Below are 17,808 nucleotides of genomic sequence, written 5' to 3' on the forward strand. Positions count from 1 at the left end.
TATGCAATTAACAAGTGTAATCCATAAACAACAGCTTAGTAATTTTTAACAGTTCGAAAGAATCTTGAAACCAGAATTTGAGAACAGTTTTCCAGTGTGTAGTGAGATCGGTTGCATACTTGTTCCTTCTCATTGCTGTTTATTGTAGGTGGCATTGATTCTTCAGAGCAAATTGTTATCCCCTGGATCTCTGGGAGTAGAACATGGGCATTGAGTTTAGGTGATTGGCTTCAACAGTTATCTCAGGAAAGAAAGCGCCAAAGAGTATGGGAAAGCTTTCCTTCTAACTGCTGATCAGAAAAGACTCTCAAGGAGGGTTGTGCTCATTCATCTCTGACAGGGCCTCACAGGCCACACACTATTAATTAAGAATACTTGGGGGCTCGAGAGATGGTTCAGCGGTTAAGAATCCCTTACTGCTCTTCCAAAGGTTCTGAATTAAATTCCCAGCAACCACATGGTAGCTCACAACCATCTGTAGTGGGCTCTGATGCCCTCTTCTGGTGTGTATGAGACAGTGACAGTGTACTCCTATAAATGAAATACATAAATCTTTTAAAAAAAAAGAATGCTTGGAGTTGGGAATGTGTATAGAGTACCTGCTGTGCATACTTGTGAGGTACTAGGTTTGATCTTTAGCCTAGCAAAACCAAACATTTTTAAAAAGGTCATTAGTATTAAAAGGATCTAATGTATAAGAAGACCCTGTTTTGTGGCGCACGCCTTTAATCCCAGCACTTGGGAGGCAGAGGCAGGCGGATTTCTGAGTTCGAGGCCAGCCTGGTCTACAGAGTTCCAGGATAGCCAGAGCTACACAGAGAAACCCTGTCTCAAAAAAACAAAACAAAACAAAAAAACCCAAAAAACAAAACAACAACAAAAAACCCTGTTTTAAAAGAACACTTCAGGGCTGGAAAGATGGCTCAGAGGTTAAGATCACCAGCTGCTCTTCCAGAGGTCCTGAGTTCAATTCCCAGCAACCACATGGTGGCTCACAACCATCTTGGGATCTGATGCCCTCTTCTGGTGTGTCTGAAGACACTGACAGTGTACTCACAGAGATAAAAAGAAAAATTAAAATAACAAACAACAGCAAAAAAATTTCAGATTCTACAATTTTTGTTCGAGAGCCATAAATTTAAACACTTTTATTGTATATGGGGTTGATCTCCAGTACTGTATTTAAAAAAAGAAAGAAAAAAAACCATACTATTATTGGGTACTTCCTAGCTAAGTTCTCTTATATGAAATATTGCTGTATTATCAACTTGCTCACTGTTTTTTCCCCTCATATTTTGTTTCAGTTGGTCGAATTATGTTTCAGCTCTTCTCAGACATATGTCCAAAAACATGCAAAAACTTCCTATGCCTGTGCTCAGGTGAGTGAGTTTTTAACTTGTTTTCAATAAGAATGACTGGCTACTTACAGGTGTATCTGCTTTAAAGCAGGAGAATGAGAACCTTCATAAATATATAATGAATGCCAGCAAGATATAACTATCTCTTGTGAGGCTATGCCGGTGCCTACCAAATACAGAAGTGGATGCTCACAGTCATTTATTTATTGGATGGAACACAGGGCCCCCAATGGAGGAGCTAGAGAAAGTACCCAAGGAGCTGAAGCGGTCTGCAACCCTATAGGTGGAACAACAATATGAACTAACGAGTACCCCCTAGAGCTCGTGTCTCTAGCTGCATATGTAGCAGAAGATGGCCTAGTCGGCCATCATTGGGAAGAGAGAGGCCCTTGGTCTTGCGAAGATTATATGCCCCAGTACAGGGGAACACCAGGGCCAGGAGGCAGGAGTGTGTGGGTTGGGGAGCAGGGTGGGGGGAGGATGTAGGGGACTTTCGAGATAGCATTTGAAATGTAAATGAAGAAAATACCTAATAAAAAAAGAAAACATTAAAAAATACATACAATGATCTGTTAAGTGAGTTATATAACTAAAACTTGAATATATGAAATATGAATGAAGGAAACATTTCTTAAAAGAGGACAGTATGAAAAAGAAATAGTCTTTAAAATGATAAGGATCTACTTTATATAATACAATCTTTATGTATTAGTTCATCAAATAAGACATTTCAAAATTAATTTGGCCCGGGAAAATGTTGTTATCCAAATTTTAATTCTTTAAATACATTTAGCACTTCATTGGCTCTTTTTAAAAATTGCTTTTCATTATGTATCATTGCTTACTCCCTTGCCAAGAAGAATAAAACGGGTTTAATGCTAAACATTTAAAATAGCAAGTTTAATTTTTAAAAACCTATGTTTGAACCAATTTTCTTGTTTTCATTCTTTAGTGAAATAATTCTCTTCATCCTTACCTCCTGTAGCACATAGAATTGTTTCTGGATCAATTTAAAACATACACTGCTTTGCATTATTTATTTTGGTGTGTGTATTATGTATATATGCTACATACATTGTGTCATCTGTCTGTGTCTTACATCTCTCATAGTATCAGCACATGGGAGGGATTTCACCACAAATTAGTTGGTTGGTTATTCCCGTGGAGTGCTGGGTTTGTAGCTAAACTTCTTTTTTTTTTTTCCCCCAGGGGAGAAAGGCCTTGGGAAAACAACTGGGAAGAAGTTATGTTATAAAGGTTCTACATTCCACCGTGTGGTTAAAAACTTTATGATTCAGGGTGGGGACTTCAGTGAAGGTAGAGATAAAAGTTATATTCCTAATAAATCCATCCATCAGTTTTTAAAGAATCTCAATATTGCTTTAAATGTAAATATCATGTCACAGAATGATGGGAACATGTGTCCGCAGTGCATCCTTGTTGGATGAACAAATGTTACACATCTAGAATTTGTGAAAAAGTAAAGACTGTAATATTTTATTTTATGTAATTTAGTAACATAATTATCAGAGAGATTACCTTACAGTGAACACCACAGTACTGTCCAATTACATCTATTCTAGAAATTTCTTGGTGTGACTATCTGTTACTTGAAACAATTGTGTCATAGGGGTCATTTTTCTGATAGTATTTTTCATGATATGTTGAATATTAAGTGAATGTTCCTAGAGTCACAGAGATTTTTGGGTTTTTGTTTTATTTGTAGCAATTAAAAGGTTTCAGAGTTCCTTCAACATATTGAAGCCATCAAAAATAATTTATTGGGCTGAAAATGAAGCTGAATGGTGGAACATTTGCATGGTTTGTCCTAGGCCTTGGTTTCACTCTCAAGTACTGCAATAACAGTAATACTAGTAATAGAGGTGGGTGTGATGGCACACAGCTGTAATCCCAACACTTGGGAGGCAGAGGCCAGGGATTTTGAGTTTAAGGATTTTGAGGTCACCCTGACCTACAATGGTGAGACTGTCTCTTAAATCCAAAGCACATGAGCCAGCAGGGTATTCATACTCAGTAGATAAAGGCACTTGTGACCAAGCCTCATAACCTGAGTTCAGTCCCTGGGACTCACATGGTGGAAGGCGAGAACCAGCTCCTGCAGATGGTCCTCTGAGCTCCACATTCATTCACACTGTTGCACACACACAAAATCATGTTAAAAATAGAATTACTACCATGCATTGAATATTTAAAAATTTATTATAACTCATTGTTTTCAGGTAATGGAAAAGGTGGAGAATCAATTTATGGTGGATACTTTAAAGGTAAGGCCTGGTATTTTGTGTTTTTTTTTGTTTTTGTTTCAGTTCTGATATAAAGCAAGTTTGGTCGCATACTTTAATGAGAAGAGGTTTACTTGTAGTTCACGTTTGCATGAAACTAATGCTGCATGAAAATACTTTATTTGCATGAGCTTGGGGATAAATTATATTGTAATATATAACTTAATTGACAAGATTAATTAAGGCTAACTTTAAGGTTAAACATGACTTTCAGCATGGAGGTTAGGCAACTATATACATGAAAACTCCTATCTTCCTGCCTAAAACTGTCAACATATTCTTTTGTTTATAGAGAATGTGGTCTTTTGCAAAATGAAAAGGTAAGAGAACGAAGCTCAGTAACACAAACTCCACTCTGCTCCCTTGTGCCCTCCTAATAAATCCATGGACAGTCTGGTCAGGTTGTGCCTGGATTTCTGTGTTGTTTGAAGACTTGGAAAATCTCTGTGATTTCATACATGCATCTGTGCCTTTGTTTCTTTACAATGGGTCCTTAGTTCTACATCAGGGAAAAAAGAAGCTAGTTGTGGTTTTTGTTCCCTTAAACCAAGCAATTTCTTTGAATACAAATTGGTATTTTTTTCCTTTCTCAAAGGTTTGTATATTTTCTTTTGTGTACTAGAACTATACGGTTATATTTTATTCCTACAGTAGTAACATTTCATTAAGTCTAACTATTGCACTTCCCCAAAAAGCCTTAGAAAAGTCAGTTGCAGGAATTTATGGTGGGCTCCAGCGTTGCTGGGCTTGAATGCCATCAAAGCTTTAGTGTGTAATGGTCTTTTATATTTCCTTTGGGGAAACTGGATCACTGTTTTTCAGAAGCCTGTCCCCAAGGTAATCATCTTTTTTTTTTTTTTAAAGTTCTATGTTTCTGTTCTAAAGAAAGATTTGTTTGTATGAATGTAAAAGGAAATTTGGTTTTAAAGATATTTCTCTCTTCCAAATATTTACCAGGCCTGACCCTGCTTAGCTTCTGGTATTAGAGGAGATCAGGCACATTGGATGATATGACTGTCCAGTCTTAAAGATAATTCTGCTGGATTAGAGCTATCGCTAAGTGATGGTGATGATGGTTTCCGCCTTTCTAGCTGGTTGTGATGGCGTGTAGCAACTTGCACTTAGTGCTGTGGGTTGCTTTAATGTGGCTGTTCTCTGTGGCAGATGCTTTTTTATCTTAAAATATTTTTTAAAATGTTAATTATACAATATTCTTCCTTGGGTAATTTTGTGATCCTACTGATACTTGATTTAATTTAATGTTTTCCTGAAACTAAATATATGTAATTTTTTTCTCATAGATCAGCTTGACTTCAGTGGAATAATAAATTTCCCATACAAACATTAAGCATTCAAGATTAGACTTATTAAAACTCACCTATGTATATAGTTCATGTGTCAAGCTAATTGGAAACTTGAAGGCAATACATTTTACTGTAGAGATTTTTCTAAAAGTTTCTTGGTTAGACTTCCCGGAGAGTCAGTAGTTTCTGTATCATTTAGCCAAGTGCTGCTGCTGGAAGTGACTGTTCTAAGGCTGTTTGTACAAAGTGTTAAATACCTGCTCTTTTCCTCAAGGCTTTAATTAGTATCTTTTCGGCCTTTTTTGTGCTTTTGTTATTCAATTAGTTAATTTTTTTTCTACATATTGCCAAATATCTTACTGACCAGAAGAGGAGTTTCATCCTTTGCTTTCAATTTAGTACTTGAGCATTACTTTAAAAACTTCTCATAATTGGAGACTAACAAATTTGTGTTTTCTTCAAACAGATGAAAACTTTATTCTCAAACATGACAGAGCGTTCCTTTTGTCAATGGCAAATCGAGGGAAACATACCAATGGTTCCCAGTTTTTCATGTGAGTAGGCGTAATGCAGAGATGAACTTTTCCTACAGAGAAGCGCTGTTCATGAGAAAGATGAGATAGCCAACCTCATTTTACTGCTCAAACTCTGACCGCTTTGGTTTGACTTTTGTGTTTCTGGTATTACCTAGTAACTGTAGTCTCTACTAGCTGCTTCAATACTCAGCACATACCTAGATTTGAAGAATTGAACTTAAAAATGTAACCTGAAGGTACATAGTGTTTTCAGAATATGCTGTCATGAGGAAAGAATCAGGCTTTAGCTTCCTCCTCATTTGAAGGCTCAGTTTACCTAGACTGGAATATGAACTCATGATGAACATGTAAAGATTGCCCATGATGTCACTGGGTGTGGTGTGATGCGGTGCACGCCTTTAAATCTAGCACGTGGGAAGCAGAGGCAGGCAGATTTCTTGAGTTTGAGGTCAGCTTGGGCTACAGAGTGATTTCAGGACAGCAAGAGAGCCATATAATGAGATCCTGTCTTAAAAATAGAAAGAAAAAAACTGGCCATGATGTAAGTCCAGATGGATCCTAGGCATAGGAAGGAGTTGGTTTGGGTAAACATCATGTGAATGTTTTTGTTTTCTCTCTTACTATTAGCCAGTTTTGTGAGAGCTAACATTTTCTGATGAGGTGTAGAAAAGTGATTTGCTATTTAGTCAGGATTTTTAACTACTGAAAATTTGTAAGGTCTCTGTGCATAATGAAGTAATACAACATTGGCTGTCTTTTTGCCAAACTTTGTAAATATTAGTAAATTTTAAAGTACTAAATTTTCAAAGAGCCAAATACCTTTTGGGCTGGCTATATGGTTCAGTGGGTAGAGCACTTGACACAAAAGCACATGGCAGCCTGAGTGTAATCCTCACAACCTACATAAAGGGAGAGGGAGAGAACTGACTCCCCAGGTACCTTCCAACCTTTACATGTGCCCCCCACACCCACAAATGCCATACAAAATAATAAATATATTTTTTAAAGAATATATCTTGTTTGTATATGTATTTGCACAACCAAAAACTAAATTCTCATGTGAGAATTCTAAAGAAAACCTTTTGCATACTTTTAATTACATTCTTTTATCTAAACTTATTTTTATATTGTCTCATGTACAATATGAAATATAATTGTCCAGCATGCAGCTTGGTACTTTTAATAGTAATCCCTGCTGTTCTATGTATATTGGAGAAATATCTTATTTGTGATTTATCACAAGTTTTCTTTTACATCTTTCTGAATGGATAAATATGAATGGCGCTTCCCTGTCTTTAAAGGAGTCAGTTATTCATATAAAAAAAAACCTCACATTTTAAGTTTATCTGAAAGATTTTCAACATGATCTGAAGAAGTTCAGATAAGGGGCATTCTGTTCCTAAGGATGTCCTAAAAATGGAGCGTTAGGAGAAGCGACTGGTGCTGGAGTTACATGGGAAGGGAACCTGAGACAGGAGTGCCAAGCCCTGTTTTGAGCCCACAGATGGTTAGTTACACACATTTTCACTGGCGTGCTTTTCTTATGCTTTACTTTTGTTGGGGGCGGGGCAGTACAAAGTAAAGAAGTAAATTTTCAAAAACTTTGTGGTAACTCCATGTCAAAGCCTCTTTGTTTCCATTTTTAAGCTTATCTGAACTGTGCACATGAAAAACTAACAATTCATTGGTCAGGATGGGGCCATCTGAGGGCTCTAAAGTTTCTTTTTATATTATTACATTTAAAATGTCCTTATTCAGGTAGTTGTAGTTTCTTGCCATTATTACATATAGTTAGCTTATTTATGTAGACCTCTGTTAGAATCTAGGATATAAAATCTTCTACCCTCTGGTATTATTTAATTGCTACTTCAATCTCTAGGAACATTTATAGAAAAGTCTATTAGTGCTTTCTGTGTGGCCTCGTTTTGCATTGGACTGCTGTTGATAGAGGAACACCAAATGAAAAATTTTACATCAATAGATTAGGAATAAAAATGTTAAGCAGTTTCTATAATTAGCTATAGACAGCTCTAAAACCACTAAAGGCATGATAAGAAAAAAAATTCAATCTTTAGTTTGGTTACAATTTATTTGAAAGGAACTTTGCAGTCTTAGAGGTAACATTTTACATACACAAAAATTTGTCCTAATTTTTAAAAAAGTAACTGATATGCCTATGTGTTGTTTTATGGTAGCTAAAAGTTCAAGTTCCCATGTATTGCAAGATAAAATCAAACTAGTGTTCACATTTCTAAACAAAATGTATCATTACTATGGAAAGGATAGATACAACAGAAATGGCAGCCAATAAAGGGAGAGATCTTTGAAACTCTACATCTTGCAAGCCCATGTCCTTTTGTCACTGGAAGAGGTAAAAGAATAATGTACTGTCTTTGGCTTATGTATATAATCATAGCTGAGACCTACCCAGTGGCTTCCCAGTAAGCTTTGGATTTGTCCTGTCACCACCACACACTGCATATGGCACCTTGGGTAGCAGTTCTGAGCAGAAAGGATGATGTAAGAGCAGCTTCGTATGTGTCTTAGGGATTGTTTCATTGGCCTTGCAAGGATCTGTAAAACATCTGCACAAAATGGTAATTAGTTTGTGCCCTACAAACCTACTACAGTTCCTGGCCAGTAATTTGGTGCTGTTATGTGGCATGTGGCCGTCCCTCAGAAAATTTTGTGATGTGTGTTCTAACTGTTGTCTTGAGTCTCACACATAGCAACTTCCCTTCCTAAGTTGGACACTGTTTTCTTCAACATAATATTGCATATATTATTTTCTTTGGCTATAACTGTGTGTCTTTGTGTGTGAAAAAAGAATATATATATATATATACACATATATATTTGATGATTATATATATAGGGGAGATGAGGTTTTCTTTACACTAATTGTAATTTTTACCATTAACTGTTTGTATTGACTATGGCATGAACTGTGGTGCTTCTGTTTTGGAAGCTTATATAGAAAAAAAGACAGTCTTTGGAATATTACTGCTTGGGACTTGGAAAGGAGCTCCATCCTTACAAACTACTAAGGACATGAGGGATTGCTCACACTAAAATACTTTTAAAGGAGTTTAGACTTCTGGCACCACACTCACCAAGCAGTGCATGTGACCAAGCCAAAGTACATTAGTGTTCACTCATTATGTCATTTTGTTTATTTTTTAGGTCAAGTATGAAAAAAAGAAAAAAAAAACAATAAAAGCTATAGGGCAGGAAGTGTAGTATAGTGATGGAGAGCTTGCCTTGTGTATAAAGCTATAGGCTCAGTCACTAGCTCTGCAAAAAACAAGTTAAAGAATGACTCAGGTAAAAGCTATAGAATGAGATTCATGTTCAATAGAGAATGAATGATAAGTAAGGAAGAAAAAGCACACCCTGTCCAGGTTGCTCTAGAATCTCATCTCACATTCTGGAGAAGAAAGCTGCTGGCTGCATGCTGCTGGCTGCATGCTGCAGGGTTATAAGCACTGTGTTCTGAATCACCGTAGTTAAGTATCCAAGGCAGGGGCATTCTGCTGAGAAAATGGCAGTTGGGGAACTTTTTGTTGTTGTTGTTGTTTTGAAAGCATCATAGTTAATAATTCTGGTACTAATTTTTATTGTCTGTAGTTACTGAGAAGATAGGAATGTATTTTATAAAACAACATTAGAAAGATTAGTTTGTAACTTTTGTTATTACTTTCCTGAGATGGAATGTGTAGCTAGCTATCATCAGGAAGCCTTGGTTTTAGCCAGTTGTGGTGGTTCATGCCTGCGATCCCAGCACTATGAACCATAACGAATTTGAGTATAGTCATTGTAGGGCACACACAAAAGCAGAAGACCCTGTCTCAAAAAAAAAAAAAAAAAAAAGCCACACATATATGTACACACACCAAAGAAATCTTGGTTTTAGCTGTTTTTCTGTACTCTGAGTTTACTTTGTTTAAAAAAAAAAAAAAGTAAGTGTGTGTGTGTGTGAGTGTGAGTGTTTGTTTCCAGAGCACATGAGAACAGAAGTTAGAATTTGACATCAGTTGTTTTCCTTTGTCAACCCCATTCCCTTTATGTTTTTAGACAGTCTGTCAGTGAATATGGACCTCTCTGGATTCTCCTAGGCTAGCTGGCTAGGAAGCCCTGGTGGTTGACCTTCCTTTCCCTGTCTCCCCAGAGATAGCTCCTACACTTGACTGTTAAATGGATGCTAGGGTCCCTCATGCTTAACACAGGAAATACCCACTCAACTCTCTACCTACCCTCAAACTGTGGAAGAAAGAGCATGTCTTATAGAAAGATCCTAAATTTCTGAATAAATCAAATGATTTGTATACAAATATTCCTGTATAAAATTATTCTCTAGCTGCCTAATTTTCATGTCTGAAAAGCACCTCAAAAAGGCTTGGGACTCATTTTGTCTACATCAGGGGCAGCAGCAATCCCTCCCTCAGTTGCTACTAAAATATTTGTCAGTACAGGCCTTTTTAAAAATAATATTCTGCTTATGAGTGTTTTGCCTGCATATGTGTGTGTACCATGTGCATGCAGTGCCGTTAAAGGCCAGAAACAGGGCGGTGGGTGTCACTTGGGTACTGGGAATTGAACCTGAGTCTTCTGGAAGAGCAGTCATCTCTCCAGCCTCAGTGTAGACCATTTATGGCTTCAAAGCTTTGGTGAATAGACTGTCATTGGCCACAGATCTAGTCATGATAATTTTTATGTTATGTTATCTTTTATAACAAAGATAATATAGAAAAGCCCAACCTAATATTTAAACAAAATTTGTTCTGTTTTTCTCAGTGCTGGTAATCAGACTCATGACCTAGTAAATGCTAACCAACATTTCTCTCAGATCCACCTACCTGCCTCTTCCTCCTAGCTGCTGGCATTAAAAACATTAAAGACATGTGCTACCATACCCAGATTATTGATTATATACATATGAGGGTATTCTTTTTTTCCTTCATTCATTTTTATTTTATGTGTATGGGTGCTTTGCCTGCATGTATGACTGTGTACCACCTGGATTCAGTGCCTCTGGAGGACAGGTCCCCTGAGACTGGATGACTTAACTGGTTGTGAGCTGCCATGTGGGTGCTAGGAAATGAAATGAGCTCTGGTCCTGGAAGAGCAGTAAGTCATGAATGGGTAAAGGCTCTAAGATTACTTTATATCATTTAAAGACCCAACTTACAAGCAGCTCTTCATCTATGAGAGAGGAACATTCATTCCAAGGTAGGAAGCAAGCGGAGGAAAGACTAGGATGTTTAGTAGGAGTTTATAAATGTGTGTTGACACTTTGGCAAGCATAAGTAGGTTTGGGAGAGAAATGTCTCACCCACACATTTATAAATTTATGTGAGAGAAAATGGTATTAAATGTTGTGACCTTAGTCACTGTGTTTTTATTTGTTTGTTGTTGCTTTGGATTTTGTTTTGTTTTTATGGAAGGTAATAACTTCATGCTGATTTCATAAATTGTTTTTTTGAGAGGAAAGGAGTTTGTGATATTTGAACCTTAATACCACTTTCCCTGCATTTCAGATGTCATCTAACACCCATGTTTAGAATTTATGTGTTTATGTGATATACATGATATCAGTCAGGAAAGACATTTATAATTTATATATTTATATAATGTATATTATAATTTGTGTATATTTCCTTTATATTAATATTGAAATTTAGAAAGCTTTTCTTTCTGAGTGACCTTGGTAACACAGCATTGGATGTCCGCTGCCTTAAAGACAAGCTGTGTTACTCGTAGTTTGAGTAACACACGATAGCTTAGTTTAAGCCGTGATGAACGAGAGTTGTGTGATAAAGATGACAGAGAATAGTTGCTTTAGTGCCCTCTTACTTTAGGCCTGGAGTTTTACACTCTGAAAAACTGTATGATTTCAAACTTTTTTTTTTATACTCATGCCTATATGAGAGATTTAAGTCACCTTTACAACAACATATCTCAAATCCTATCAAATTTTTTGTTCAGGTGTAAGGGTTTTTGGTTTGTGTAGTCATTGATTTTTTTAATTTTCATTAGTTAAAATCCAGTGTTTATTGTTTAAAATAAAATTCACATAAGAGGAAAAATCAGATTAGATATGAAAATCCTCTGACCAGGATTTGACTTTTTTCTCTAAGGCTGTCACCTCTGTTGCCTAAAGCCGCAGAGAAGATCCTTAAAGTTCTGCTTTTGCCATTATTACTGTTTCTATTAATTCTGTCCAATGACATAACAGCTTGAGTACATGCATGAAGCAGTGAGCACAGTTCAGATTCCGACCAAATCATTCTCCAGGGCTCTGTTTTGCACAACCAGGAAAGGTCTGAAGAGCAGAGGCATGAAAACGAAGTGCATTGGTTAAGTTCCTCAAGCTTTGTTTTGAACTATCTAAACTTAGTTTTGGGGAGAAATTATTTTGCCTTCTACCAGAAGTCCCAATTTCTCAGTATTTAGATTTGTATATCTGTCCATACTCATGGTGTATTATCTTACTGAGAAAGATGGCATAGTTAATCTCTGAGATTATAAAAGGAGCTCTAATGTTTTATGAGCTGTTACCAACCCTGTGTTAAAATACCATGAGTCTAGGAAGACCTCTACAAGGCTTTTTCAAAACAAAATTCATCTCTTCATAAATATCTTACGAAAGAAAATTTAGAGCCCTCTTTAAAAAAGCTTTCTTGCTTTCTATAAAACTCTTAAATTTTAATTTCAAAGTTATATTGATATTAAAACATAAATTCAGTCTTGTCTTAAAAGTGTACTACAATTTATTTCTTGCCATTTTTGTGTAAAATTTGCAGAAACAGTGTTACACCGTGCGCTCCAAAGGTAATGTCTCATTACTCTAAGGCTCTCTCTCTCTTTCTCTCTCTTTCTCTCTCTCTCTCTCTCTCTCTCTCTCTCTCTGCCTTTCTTTAATCCTAATGTTACATGTATTGAAACATTTTAAGGAAAAAAAATTTTCTGCAATATATGTAAAACAAGGATGTTCGTTGCTTATGGTTAACCTTGAAAATAGTTTCATTTTAGTAACTCTTGTGTGCTTCATGACACTGTTTTACATTGGGATTTTAGGAGTTGGTAAGGTCCAGAAGCTGCTCTGATGATGGCATACATATAGTTCATTCTTTGGAACAACAGTAAAGTTTTTAGTTTGTAGGGTTTGTGGTTTAAGTAACCCTTGCAGTAAGTGTCTTAGGTAGATTCAGGGGTGGGAAAGACTCTGGGAGAAAAAGAAATGTCTGAGCACTGAAGCTTTATAAATTTTTTTGTGGGTTTTTTTGGTGTTTGTTTCTCCTTTGCCCTGGTCTTCTAAGTCTTAATTTACTGCATCTCTATCGTTGCCTCTAATGGTACTATTGAGAATGTTGAATATAGCAAAGAGTTGGTGGGCAAGGTTTTTCTGTTTTAGTAGACTTGGCTGAGCACATGGTCTCTCCTGCCTTTCTGTTACCCTTGTTGTTACTGTTGTTTGTGTATACTGTCAGCATAGTTCCAGTGAGCCTGCGCTACAGTGAATCCTGGGATTTGTAGGCTCAGGTCCAGAGAGTTCCTTTTTTGGAGAAATATTTCCCATGTACTTACTCTGTCCCAGTGAAGGTGAAAGTTGGTATTTCTGTACCTAAGTTGCAGGTGCCAGGAACTTAAATGATTGATTTTGGTTTGGATGTTGTGAGCAGATTGTCCTCTAGTCCTGTGCTTCTTTACTACTCAGTGCCCTAGGTACATTATCAGTAAGTTTTCATTAGACTTGAAAGCAGTACTAGGGACTGACTGTACAGTGTGGCTCAGTGGTTGAGTGTGCTTAGCACACATGAGGAACCTGCGTTCATTCTCAACTTGAGACAAGTTATCTCTCTCATTGAATGTCCCAAGAGCATTCTTCCATCCTCTGGTGATCTGAGTATGTGTTGCTGCAGCCAGATAGACTATCTCTATTTGCCTAGGGTTGCCATACGTGGTGGTTACAGCATCTGTTAGCCAAGGTGGCAGCTGAATTGGAATTGTGTGCTAGAAACAACTGTAGGCTCTTCTGAGCGAGGCCGGAGAAAGAAAGAACACATGCAGTCAGTAAACAGCCGTGTGGCTTCATCTTGTGCTTGGCAGGACAGTTGTGTCTCGCCGGAAGCACCTTTACCCCTCTCAGAAGGGGCTTCTGTCTAGCTCATATACAATGCAGGAAGCAGTTTTGCTTACAGTTGTTGTCTACCATGACTTCTGGATACTCGCTTCATAGTGTCTTTGGCTCACCGGTTCATTAGATTTTCTTCGTTTCTTCCCACCCCATCTCCCCCTTATAAACCTGTTTTTATTTTTTAAATTACACTGGTTTGAATTTCTACTCAATTTTATAAGAAATATTTGAGACTTGTGATTTTAAAACTCAAATCTTCATTTAAAGTTGTGAGACTTAAGTTGACATTAAAAGTTTTAAGTTAAATACTATCTACATAGTCTTCATACAGAACTGGATATTCTTAAAGTAAGTATAAACATTATAGTCTCTTGTACAATAATGTTTTTGACATGTTGTAAAAGTTAAATTGTTCATGTGTCTTAGAGTGGCATTAAACTGCATATGGTTTTTTCTTTATACAAGTGACTATTTTAATATGGCCTGAAAGCCTAGAGACCTTGTCTATATCATCTGTTTTTCATCCTTAGTAATTAAGGTTCTGGTATTCTAATACTGATCTAGCTATCTACTTTTATATTTTTGCATTACAATTCACATGTAAAGATTTTTGAAAATGTTATGGGAAACCCAACTTGGGTTCAAAATACCTTAACCAAGTGTACCCCACAGAGTCCCAACAGTGACAGTGAGGCATCCACAGGGCAGCCGGAGGGGTGTTTTCTGGACCATGGAAATCAAAGATGTTGATAATGCATAGACCTTCATTTTTCATCTTGTTGTGAAGGGCATCAGCAATCTGAAAGCCCCTCCCTATTGCATTTTCAGAATATGAGTTGCAAAAACTTCACCTTGAGTGAAAGAAGAACAGGAAGCTCCAGAGATAGGACTCCGAGGCTCCTCCTTTGCTTGCCTTAAAAAGGAATACACAGACTGTCTCAGTCTTCAGGAGCAAATACGAGCCCAGTGGGTGTGTGCCCAGTGCTGTCAGTTCTTCACCTAGGCTGTGGCTTCCTCCTCACATAATCCTGCTGGGAATTTTTTTAATGTTTGTTTTCATTGCCATTATTATTTTTGGTTTGAGAGTAAATTTAATTTCAGTGTGTATGCTTTATATTTCTTTCTATAACTCAAATTTATTACATACATTCTAACAGAGTTGGTTTTATAATTCATTGTAGTCTAGTTTTTTTAATTAGTAAAATGTCTACTATTGGTGTTTGGGGGTCTTTTATAGTTGGATGTATATTAATTATTCTTAACATTTTTCTGTCTTTTTATCTTTACTTCTTTGTTCACAACATGCTGTGTTTAAACCCTCTGCTTTCTTCATCTGAATACGTCATTTTTGATACCATCTTTGTGTTGATGTTTATTGTACAGAACTACAAAGCCTGCTCCACACCTGGATGGGTAAGCATCGAGTTGTTAAAATCTCAGAGAATTGTTTGATGAGCCCGAAAGACTTGCTGGCCTGGGTTAGTCTTTTGTAGTCAAGTTCTTCCCAAAGGGGCACGGGGTATAGGAGTTTAAGAGCCTGACTCATTTTTGCTCATGAGTTTTGCGTATACTTGTTGAGATGAATTCTCAGTATGAAGTGTCCTCTCTTAGCAGATTCTTAACCCTAAAAAGGCCAGCAGCTGTTGACAGAGACTGCATCCCACCTTGTCTTGATTTGAGCTGTCACTGCTTCCTGTTAGGAAGTAGATTTCAAGTTGTCATTCCCTTCTAATTGGTTCATAACACTTTGGTTTGTTTGCAGTTGTATGGATAGATAGTTTTTGACACCAGTTGTCCCAATTATGTTCATACTGTAATTATTACCAGACTAATTTATTTCTTGGATTTATATTATGACAGGGTTCATGTTGTTTTTGGACTGGTAATATCTGGTTTTGAAGTAATTGAACAGATTGAAAATCTGAAAACAGATGCTGCAAGCAGACCTTATGCAGATGTCCGAGTTATTGACTGTGGGGTTCTGGCCACAAAGTTGACAAAAGATGGTAAGAGCCTTTGGAAGATGGGGGGAGTCTAGAACAGAGAGGTATAAAGCATGTGTGTAGGTAGTGGGAGTGTTGATGCCTCTGTGCTGTGCAGCATCCTCTCCACCAGCAGATATTTCCAGCTCCTCCTCCTTGCTACTACCCAGCTGTCAGCTGATCAAGACCTCTCATGCCTGGATTATTACAGTACCCTCATAGCTGCCTACCTTCCTTCTCCCTGTTTCCCTATGATCACTTGTCAGCAGGCATGCCCTCACTAATTCCTTTGCTTAGGCCCTTGGTTTACTTTGGTTTGTATTCAGCAGCTACCAGAGTGATCCTCTTAAGGGACAGGTAATCCACATCCCCCACCCCCCACTCCCCATCCCCACCCCCGCACAGACACCTACAGTGGTACTCTCAGCACAGAGCCCGTAGCTCTCTGTTGTCTTTTCAACAATTTTCCATACTCATTGCCTTCCAGCTACACTGATCTTTATTCAGACACTAGGGACTTTGTGCCTGCCCTCATGTATAGAACATTCTTTGTTTAAGGTATCTGTGTGACCCCTCCCTACTTTAGGTCTCTTTTCCAGGGTAATCTTAAGCTACCTATATGTATCTCTCTGTTCCTTGACATTTGTTTATTCTGTCTTAGCTCTCATTACTTGTCACATTTACTTAAAATACAGGCTTCATGATGGGTAAGGGCTTGGGCATTATACATAACTGGGGAACAGTTTAGTTGAGTCTATTTTTAGTTTGCTGTTCATGAAGCAATTATATGATAGTCAGCAGTCACATTTTTTCACTCTGGATGGTGTGTACTGGGTCCAAGTACTGATTTTTTTTTTTAATATCTATTAAGTTTTTGAGAAAAAAAGGAAGAAACCAACCCATTCAGAAGACTCGGATTCTTCTTCCAATTCCTCTTCCTCTTCAGAATCATCCTCAGAAAGTGAAGTTGAACGAGAGAGAATCAGAAGGAGAAGACATAAGAGGAGGCCAAAAGTCAGACATACTAAAAAGAGACGGAAAGAAATGAGTGGTTCAGAAGAACCAAGGAGGAAGCGCACAGTAAGCCCTGAAGGGTAAGAGCACCCAGCCTGCAGCCCGGGCACAGACTCCAGTGAGCTCTATGCTCGTACTGTACTTGTAGAGGTGAGGAGCACTGGGTTTTAAACTGATCCCTGTAACAATCGAGGAATAGTGTAGGCATCAGTTGGTGTGATTTTTCAGGTGAAGATAATTCTTGAAATTCTTTTTGTTTGTTTTCAAATTTTAAAGTTTTTTATTTTGTATATTCAAAGATATGTGTGGCAATCAGAAGACAGCTTGCAGTTGTTTCTCTCTTCTAGATAGGTACTTTATCGACAAAGGCCTCTGCTTACTGAACTATCTTGCCAGCCCTAATGCCTGAAAATTCTCCCTCTCCCTCTCTCTCATGTGTGTTTATCTTTTTTTATTAATTTTTAAAATTTTCTGTGCATTAATGTTTTGCCTGCATGTGTGCTGTGTGAGGGTGTCAGATCTTGGAGTTACAGACAGTTGTGAGGTACCGAGTGGGTGCTGGGAACCCAGGTCTTCTAGAAGAACAGCCAATGCTCTTAACTGATGAGCCATCTTTCCAATCCCTGAAAAGTCTTTCTCTTAAAATACAGTATTTTTTACTTTGAGAATTTCATACATGTCTACAAAGTAATTTGGTCCTCCACCTTCTAATCCTTCCTTTGAATTCTCCTACCCACTACATCTCCCTCCTCTTTGTTTGCTTTTCTTTCAATAACCTACTGAGCCTACTTAATGTGCAGGGGCATAGGGCCACCCTGTGGAACATACGACACAGTCTGCACCCCTGAAGACAAATGATTCTCCCTAAAGCAAAACTTGGGCCATTGAGCTGGCTTAGAGGCTTCTCACCAAGCCTGACAAGTTGAATTGATTCCTGGGATACACATTGTGAAGAGACAGTCATCTTCCACAAGTAGTTGTCTCACATCTACATCATGGTATGTGCACAGTAGCACACAGAGGAAATAGACAGATAAACGCGTTTTTAAAGAAGGAAAACATTAAGATCATTGACAACTTCCATTTCAGAATTTTTAGTGCTTGATTTTTTTCTCTTTTAAACATTTCTTTTAAAAAATTTCTTAGCTCTTGTGTTGTTTTATATATTTGTGAA

At 37.5% G+C, this 17,808-nt stretch overlaps 1 protein-coding gene across 10 annotated transcripts in view; it reads left to right on the forward strand.

Moving 5' to 3' along the window:
• The window catches only part of Nktr (natural killer cell triggering receptor), a 37,655-nt gene that overhangs the window by 6,494 nt on the left and 13,353 nt on the right, over positions 1–17,808 (forward strand). For 2 of the 10 annotated variants that reach the window (XM_021171522.1, XM_021171521.2), the window contains exons 3-9: positions 1,305–1,379; positions 2,568–2,675; positions 3,599–3,643; positions 5,432–5,519; positions 15,022–15,051; positions 15,499–15,644; positions 16,492–16,714. In XM_021171522.1, the coding sequence (XP_021027181.1) occupies positions 1,305–1,379; positions 2,568–2,675; positions 3,599–3,643; positions 5,432–5,519; positions 15,022–15,051; positions 15,499–15,644; positions 16,492–16,714 (715 nt within the window). Of the gene's footprint in view, positions 1–1,304; positions 1,380–2,567; positions 2,676–3,598; positions 3,644–3,691; positions 3,982–5,431; positions 5,520–12,257; positions 12,333–14,589; positions 14,609–15,021; positions 15,052–15,498; positions 15,645–16,491; positions 16,715–17,808 lie in introns of those variants that run through there. The other 8 variants (XM_029481212.1, XM_021171523.2, XM_021171526.2 and 5 more) reach the window with 8 other exon arrangements.

The sequence above is a fragment of the Mus caroli genome, chromosome 9 (assembly GCF_900094665.2).
Source record: "Mus caroli chromosome 9, CAROLI_EIJ_v1.1, whole genome shotgun sequence".
Classification (NCBI taxonomy): Eukaryota; Metazoa; Chordata; class Mammalia; order Rodentia; family Muridae; genus Mus; species Mus caroli.